Source organism: Antechinus flavipes, chromosome 4, assembly GCF_016432865.1.
Source record: "Antechinus flavipes isolate AdamAnt ecotype Samford, QLD, Australia chromosome 4, AdamAnt_v2, whole genome shotgun sequence".
NCBI lineage: Eukaryota > Metazoa > Chordata > Mammalia > Dasyuromorphia > Dasyuridae > Antechinus > Antechinus flavipes.
In genome coordinates, this window is record NC_067401.1 from 348933102 (window position 1) to 348942365 (window position 9264).

General features: G+C 37.4%; 1 protein-coding gene across 1 annotated transcript in view; it reads right to left on the reverse strand.

Annotated features, from left to right (window-relative positions):
- EZR (ezrin) overlaps window positions 1–8808 on the reverse strand; it is a 69312-nt gene extending 60504 nt beyond the window's left edge. Inside the window, exons 1-2 of the mRNA XM_051998012.1 lie at window positions 8694–8808; window positions 6945–7026 (exon numbers count right to left, since the gene is read on the reverse strand). Of these exons, the coding sequence (XP_051853972.1) occupies window positions 6945–6956 (12 nt within the window). The 5' untranslated portion in view covers window positions 6957–7026; window positions 8694–8808. The remainder of the gene's footprint in view (window positions 1–6944; window positions 7027–8693) is intronic.
- Window positions 8809–9264: the final 456 nt, after the last annotated feature.

Consider the following 9264-nt stretch of genomic DNA (forward strand, 5'->3'; position numbering starts at 1 on the left):
AATATGCTTCATGCCCTCAGGAAATTAGAATTTAAAGAAAATACTTTAGAATCTGGTCACCAAGTTCCCCACAGTGGGGAGTGAGGTAATATGGAATGAGGGATAATGATGTTACATTGTCCAAATTTACAAAGTTAAGCAGAACATTCAACATTTCCCAAATAGGAAAAATTTCCCCTTGATTCCAAAGAATCTCAGGCACTACTAATGCTCAAAAGAACTTAGGAACTATGCACACACAGACTTTTTGGAACCTGTTTATAATGCTAGAAAAATGAAATATATTTCCAGTAAAATGCAGTATGACAATAAGACAAGCACAAATTTTAAAACCTTCCTCTTTATATTCATAATGAATAAAGTATCTGGGTTTCATAATCTCCCACTAAGGACTTTGACTCACATTATTCTGTTAGCATCCCTTTACTCTAAAACGTTTTTTAAAAATCCTTAAGAAATCAACTGTAATGTTTTATTTTTGAAACAGACCACCTTCAGAATAAAAATTATTTGGAAACTCACAGCTAGAAGTAGTAAATAAATATTCTCTATCATAATGGATAAATATTTTCAAAGTTTTCTATGTCTTAAACATTAATTATTATGTAATTTTCAGTATTAAATGAACCTTTATAATATATAGATTTTAAGAGAAGTATTAACTTCACACAGGGATCAAAATGTTCAGATTCTTGATTTGAAATTTCAGTGGAAATTCTAAATTTGGAGTTGGGAGGAGGATGCCCATAAAAGTCTCTCTTTAGATAAGCAGATAGTTGATTCTTTATTGAGACCTTTCCTAATTCCTCCTAATTCTAGTGCCTTCTTTCTCTTAGTTATTTCCTATTTATCCTGTATATAGTACAGATTTGTTTGCTTGTGGTCTCCTCCATGAGACTGTAAGCTTCTGGGGGGGAGGGATTGTCTTTTTGCCTCTGTATACCTATGGTTTAGCCCAGTGCCTGGCCTAGAATAGACACTTAATAAATTCTTACTAGGCCAAGTAAAGCAAATAAAGAAATTTAATTTTAAGCAGAGTACTCATTTTATGACCTGAGTTTGAAGGAATTATTGCACCAATTAAGCATCTACATAGAGATATATAGGGTAAAAAGCTATAAACAACAGTAAGGTTTTAAAAAGGGAGAAAGAAAAGTAATGGGGAAGGAAAGTTTATAAAAGATTATCTCTTTCTTATGCCTCATCTGGGATTTCCAGCCTCTTCTGCCCTTGAGTCCTGCAACTGACTCCTTGGAAGGAGAAGTTGAAATCAGGGCATATTTTTCTGAGTCTTAACCAGTCTTGCTCTGGTTTAAGATCTAATCTTCTATCTTCCTTTCCCTTCAAACTCAATTTAGTTTTATTTCAATTAAAAACAATGATATTTCTGATATTCCAATATGCCCTTTGATTTCAAGATAGTGACCATAAAGATACTTCACAGCCTCAAGTTCACATCTCATCAGTAGACGTTTTTGGAACAGTCCTGGAATCTGATAAAGATACAAGAAATCTTATAAGAACTTAATTTAGCTATTCACATCCTTAAATCCAATGATCTCACTATATTCCAAGGAGATAGATGACAGAAAGGAAGGTCCCATATGTAACAAATATATGTAGTAATGTTTACATTTACAATGAAATTTAAAAAATAAACCAACATAAATGATAAATATGAGAAATTCAAAGAAATGTGGAAAGATTTGCATGAACTGAACACAAAAAGTAGAACTAGGGGAATAAAATACATAAATGACTATGATAATGTACGTAAAAATACCAAAAGACAAACCAAAATTCAGGCCATATGCAATAGCATCAAATCTTAGTTCTGAAAAATTAATGATAAAAATGCACTTTTCTGCTATTCAATGGAGAGAGATAACAGACTATAATTGCATATGGTAAATACAATGTATTTACTGCATCCATTTGTTTTGCCAGTATTTTCTAAGACAAGATTCTAAAATAAGTTTTTAAGTATGCATGTGTATATTTGTGTATTAGCAGGGATGGTGATGACAGAGGTTGGAAATCAGAGGGGAAAATAGAAACTAAATTCAAAGAACCTCGTCACCAATGTCCAGATAAAGAGGGAGGAGGAAAGGGAGAAAGAAAGGGAATAAGAGAAGAAAAGTTATGAAAGGGATAGATAAGTCTCTTCCTTAAGAAGCACCAAGACCCAAAAGAGATTTTTAACTGTCTATATTTTAGTAGATAAGTCCTAGAATTGCCTATCCAGGGTGTGGATGAAGCTGTGGCCACAGGCTGGATTTGAACCTAGGTTTTCCTGTTTATCCCTCTTCCCCCAAACTCAGGCTGATTCTGGTATGACTAATAGTCAATAATTTGTTTAATTCTAGGCAGGCTACCTTTTGTAAAACCAAAGAGGTACATTTTTGACCTCTCACTTCCCCCAGTAGTACAGGAAAAAAAATCTTGCATTTATTCCAAAATAATTTAGGGGGAAAGAATAAAAAAAAAGATATTGATAGACATAATACCTATCATTAGCCATAACTAAACACATACATCTTTTTTATATTCTCACTTACAGAAGGAATATTTAAAAAAAAAAAAAAAAAAAAAAAAAAAAGGCTGTCAGAAGTATCCAGGCAGTACAAGAGAGACAAAGTAATCTCAATTGCTCAGATTCTAATGTCAAACAAATGCCTTTGTAACTGAATCTGATTAAAATAACCAGAGGTTAGAAGATAAGAAATAAAAAAAGACTTCAATTTTAGGTACAGTTTTGCCAAAAGCTTACTATGTGACCTTGGATAAATCATTTTTTTTCTCTCTCTTTGGCCTCATTTGCAAAAAATGAATGAGCTGGATTAGATAATCTTCTAGCTTTGAAATTCAATGACTCAGTGAATTCTGTAATTACTTAAAAGAAAAAGAAACTGGTGTTGAATAGAAAATTTCAAAGGCAAGTCAAACACTTTAAAACTAAAAAAGCAAAGCAGCCATCTCTTTACGCCTTTTAGAGATAACTCACTCTTAAGTTTTTCTTACCTGGACTATTTAAAGAGATAAAAAACAAAAAAAACAAAAAAACCCCTTTAAGTCCCTTAAATCTTCAGGCCAGGAAGACAATACCCTTTTCTGTTCTTTCACAACATAGTTTCAGAGGTTGGTTACAATAGTTTTTGTTTGTACCCTACAAGGTTTGCAAATATATGACCCCTATAAGGAGTAGAGAATAGAGGGAGGAAAGAAAATAGGTCAACCTAACCTGGAAAGTAGCAAAGAAACTGTGTTTATAAAAATAAGGCAGTTTGGGACTTCCCATGATCATAGAAGAACAAATAGCAGATTGTGTACTGAAAGTACATTACTGGAGCTCAGAAAAGTATGATGGATGATAAAAACACATTGCCCTGACCTGTTGGATTTTTTCTCTGACAATGCTTTTAGCTATTTCTATGACTCCTAGATATTAATCTCAATATAAATAATGTATATTTGTTTAGGATAGCATCATCCTACTTGATTTAACTTCAATTGTCTTTAAAGTGGGAACTGATTTTTTTAGGAGTTGGCTATATATAAAATGTATATATGTCAACTGTTTGATGTGATGTGGATATATAGGCACAATAATTAAAAATACTTTGGTTGTTAAATTGAAAGGGAACAGTTATAAAGTCAAGTTGACATTAAACCTAAAACATTCAAATGTATCTATTCATATATTAAAAACTTCTTTGCCCCATCATATCAAATACAAAAAAACCCAAAATTCATATCTAGCAAAGGAATCCTAATTTAAAAAGAAATGAACAGTAGGATTTTTGCTGAAAGCCTATATAAAGATTACCTACTAGAAGTACTACACTTCCAATTTAATTTTTGTTAGGCATAGAAGGCAGGCAGATTAGGAAAAGCAAGACCACCGGTCACTCACTAGGGACCTCAATGGTCTTTCAGGCCACCTCTGAAAATGGTTCAACTGAAACTCACTCAAAAATGTGGGTGTTTTATGTGCTCCAATGAAGCTCCAAATCTACACTAAAAATCATCAAATAATTCCTGTCTACAAAGGAAAAACTGAGACTAATTTTTCTCCACCACAGTAAGTGGAAGAATGCATATATAAAATAGGTGGTCTATATAAGTCATTTTCAAACTAAAGACACACTAACCTGCATATAGGAAGAAAAAAATCTACTTTTATGACAGGAACACCCACAAAATGTTAGCTTCTTTTGGTCCTTAGAGAGAACAAATGCAAAGGACTTCCTTCCTCCCTTACTACCAGCAGAAATTTCAATTTGGATCACCAAGTATCAACTGCTTGCTTGCTAATATGGATTATGTAGGGGAAAACTCTACCAATCCAAGAGAGATTTGTAACTGTCTATAATTTAGTAAATATTATGGTGACGTTTTTCAAGATAATTAGTTTTCTTTTTAATTCTATGTATTTTATTTTATGGATTTAAAAACATTCAGCGATGAAGTCCACAAACTTCATTTTCCAAACTGCCCAAATCCATGTTTAAAAAAAAAAAAAGGTCAAGAATCTTCGAGTAAACGAGTAAAACCATGCCTGCCATTAAAAAAAAAAAAATTCTATTATGGGGGAAAATGAGGAAACGAGTAGAGTTCTTGCTAGAATTTCTATTCCATTCCAATGACTCTACTCTTGCTCATCTTGCCCTTTCAGTGATTTCTCCCCCTACCCCTCCACCCTCATCAAATCACAATTTAAAAAAAAAAATTATTTTAGAAGTAATCATCTCTCTTGACCTACCCCTGTGCATAATGTTTTCCCAGATGTGTTCTCAAATAGGAAATTATATCAAAGAGGTCAGTTTTCTGACAGCTACTAAGTCACAGCAGAAGTAATTCCAGGGCAATTTAATCAGACTGATAGATGGTGAGTAATAGAAATTTAAGACAAAAGTGGACCACTTGTTTGTTTTGTAGAAAATGGGAAGGGAAAGGGCACAAACCATTTATGTAATGTGTACTATGTGCCAGGCATTGTGCTAAGTGCTTTTTAATAAATATCTCATTCGGTCCCTGCATCAACATTGTAAAGTAAGTGGCTATTAGTATCCTCTTTTTTCAGTTGAGGAAACTGAGGCAAGTAAAGTGAATAGCCTAGGGACACACAGATAAGTACTTCAGGTCTTCCTGACTCTAGACTCAGCATACTATGTGTGAGTTGGAAGGTTCTGTCCAGCATGAAACCTACGTTCCTATGAACTGAACAATGTTAGTTATATTAAAGTTAGACTTTCCAGAGAAACTTCTAACAGAATAAAATTTCGACCCTGAAACAAACTCTAAGTTGAAAAGAAGAAAAAAAAAAGGTTTTAAAATCAAATTTAAATCCCCATGTATCTCATTATACTTAAAACCCCCAAAGTATAGTTTCCCCACTACACTTCAAAAATGAACTAATTTATACACTTTTAAAAAATGTTGATCATTGGAGAAAATCATGTTCTTGTTTCTTTTTTTTTAGTATAGTTCAGATTACTGATTAAACTACCCTCTTGTGGCAAAGCACAATAAGGCACATAAGCCTTGCTAAGAAGTGACAAGTCATACATGGACAATTATGAACATTTCCAATATTTGTAGGAAAACCAAAACAAGCCAACCCTCTCAGACAAAGGAAGCAAAAAATATCTCAACATATTTGGCGTCAATACAATCCCTGTGCTGCAAAAAGTACAGTTCAAACACATCCCACTGTACACACCAAAATCTTAAAGACTATTCCCCCACTGGGGTACTGCCTTCTTTTACAATTCAAACCCATTACTAAATTGGTATACAGATGGGAATACTGCTTTCGTTAATGTCATTTCAGTCTAGTCTGACTTTTCAAGATCCATTTGAGGATTTCTTGGCTAAAATACTACAAGTGGATTGCCATTTCTCCAGCTCATTTGACAAATGAGAAAACTAAGGCCAAAAGGGTGAAATGACTTGCCCAGGATCATACAGCTATTACGTAACTGAGGCTATATGAACTCAGAAAAATGAGTTTTCCTGACTCTAGCCCTGGCATTCTGCTAGCAGTCCAACAATTCAGTCAGACCTTAGTGACTTTGAAGGGGCCTCATAAAAGGGACTGGAATTCTACTGCAATCTGTTAGAGAAAGTCTTCCCTTCAAGGTGACTTTAAATTACAAAAAGAAAGAAGCTTAATTCAATTTCAGACCCTTGAAAGATCTCAGGTGGTGACCTACTTCAGATTATTTTGAATCCCTGCTTCCCCTGAATTTCATGGATTCAATTCACCACTTAAAGAAACAAAGAAAAAAGGACATTAGGATGCAGTGCTTCAGAAGCCAGGAATGCAATTTTTAAAATGCAGAAGCCAGAAGAATAGTCCCAAAGAAGTTTCTGACCAATAAACTGGTCCCAATTATAATAGTGTTCAAAATGTTTAGTTTCGTGGTGGACCAGAACCCTCAGTGTAGAGCTAAGTAGGTAAAATAGCATAATCCTGGTTCCTTGATGTTTCTCTTTCAAGACACAAAGACACAACAGAAGGAGCCTCTGTATTTTTTTACTTTCTCCCTTTAAAAAAAAAAAAATCTATCTTTCAGATACCATTGTTTACCAGTGGTTCTCAAACTCTTTCTCTCAGTATCTTAACAACTTTTGAGAATATGTCCAAAGAGTTTTTGTTTATATGAGTTACATAATAGATATTTATCATAAATAGAAAAAAAACTAATTTTGAATTTGTAGACCCCCTGAAAGGATTTCAGAGACCCTCCAGGATTCACTGCACCACATTTTGATAACCACTGGTCTAAGCTCTTCATTCAAGATCACTTTCATTTAAATAAGTAGATGAATAGACAGATAAATAAAGATAAATAAAAAATATAAAACCACAAAGTTTCCAACATGGAACCTGTTGGGCATCCCAAGTAATTAGACAGAAATGATAAAACTGCATTACTTACTGGTTTCGGCATTTTCAGTTCTTGATTTGTTCCTTAATATCCCTCCAAACAAAGCTTTCATGCAAGGAGCTCTCTTCTTTGCCTAAAGTGAAAGAAAGTTCCGTTTACAAAGGAAAGAAGGCCTTCCTTCTCCACAGAAAACTACAGGGATCTGAAGTCTGTTCCCAAGACTGCTGGGGTTTTTAAAAAACAGGCCCAACAGGGGAACTGGGGATGAGTCACCAGACCAGTAATTATGGAGGAACTCCACCGTTTTTTTTTTTTTTTTTTTTTTTAATGCCTCACCCAAGAAGAGAGGAAAAGCCCAGCCTTCACCAAGGAAGGTCATTTACTCAACCACACCCATAAAATCAAAAGTACCAAAAATTAAAATACAAGTTAACATTTTAAAAAAACCAAACAAACCAAAAGCACCCTCAGACAATCTCTCCAGACCTAAGGGAAGAATCACTGAATCAAAGGGGAGAGGGAGGAAGGAAAGATGAAAAAGGGGCAGGTTGAGAGAAAAAATAATCAGTGTGCCAACCTGTTGCCCGCTCTTTGTCTGGCTCTAGGGCAACTGTGTCAAAGCGGCTTTCTCTAAGGGGCCCTGGATAAAGGCAAGGACAGGTGTAGGCTTGCTTTTGTCAAGGTTCCCAAGGAGTATGGTCCCAAGTCTAGAGGGGAGAAAACTCAACTTTCCTCTCCCGGGGAGGGGAAGGAGAAAGCAGGAGGAGAGGGAGGGACTGACATTAGAAAGGAGGAGGATAGAAGGGGATTTTTAAACTAAGTCTTTCGTTTTCAAGGCAGCTTAGTCACTTTCTTAGTTTCACTTCAACCAACAACCGTTTGTCCAAAGATTTAAATCACAACAAATCCTTTAAGAAACAATTTTTGAAGCAGACTTCTAGGAAAGGTAAAATATGGGAGAATGAAGGGAGGAGAAAAGACACGGACGGACAAATAGACGTCCTAAACACTGAAAGCCAAAATGTAAAGCCAGGCAGCTGGGAGGAAGAAGATAAATGGGGAGGGGGAGACAGATAAATATTTAACATAAATAGCTTCAATAAATAACGCTAACAAATAAATGTTAACTTTTTTTAAGGTTCACTTTTTTTAAAAAAGGGGTGGTGATGGTGGTGGTAAAGTATTTAAAGTAGGCATTAAGAGAAAGCGCCAATAATACCCCCCCCCAAAAAAAATCCTATGTAACCTGTAATTTATTTAGGTCAAACAGAAGGTGGCGTCTATAAGAACTTTCCATGCCAAAGGCACGCGGCTGGACTTTGTCCGGGAGCCCACGGGAGTCCCTATTTAGAAGACCCCCGGCCGGGGGTGGGGGTGGGGGTGTAAAATGGATTGTAGAGTTTATGAAAAAGAAAAGAAACCTAAATGAGGACCACAATCACTCGCGAAAGCTGGGTTCGGTCCCAAAGGGTGGATGGGTAGGGAGGACCTGGCAGCAGCCGCAGGGCAGAAAGGAAGAAGGCACTCTCTGGCGTGTCCCCCCTAGAATGGGCGTGGGGACACTTCTGAAGATGTTGACTCCCCCCATCCCTCCCGGTTCCATTCACTTCACTCCCGGAGGGTAACTGCCAATCCCCAGTAACACCTGTCGCCAGTGCTCTCTCCAAAAGAGCGAGAAAGGGAGAAGTCCAAGAGATGTGCAAGGGGCTGGTCTCATCCCCCCAGACTCTTATCTCGCAAGTTCAAGCCCACCCTCCCACTCCGCCGCCGCCCGGGAGTTAAGCAGAACAGCAGTCCTACCCGACTAATGCAAGCTCAGCCCTCCGCTCTTCCGTCCCGCAGGCAGTCAGTGGGCTAGTGCGACTCTCCCCTCCAGCTCCAGCTACTCGGCTCCCTAAGGCCGGGGGCAGGTTGACTGGAGGGAGGGCGGGTGAATGAGAGTACCGTGCCCCGCCCCGCCCCGCCCCTCTTTCCTGGTGTGTGCGCGCGTGCATGTGCGGGCAATATGGCTGCTGACTGGGCCACTCTCTCCCTCCCTCTCTTTTTCTCATTTACCCTCCTCCCGCGCTCTCCTTTCTCTCCTACACCCTTCCCTCCCCCTTCTCTCCTCCCTCACACAAACAACTCCCTGTGTTCCTCTGGCTCGAGCAGTTCTCACTCACCTCCTCCCTCCCAGTAAATCTCTGAAACTCTGGGAGAGATTTCCCCCTCCTTCCCTCCCGTCTTCCCTCCCTTCTTCCCCTTCTTTCTTTTCAAGGCCGTCTTTGCTTCTTCCCTAGACTTTGTCACAATTGCTAGTTCCCACTCCCCACATCCCCAAGAACTTTTTACTGGGTTTATATCCAACTGTTCCCCCCTCCTTTTTTTTTTT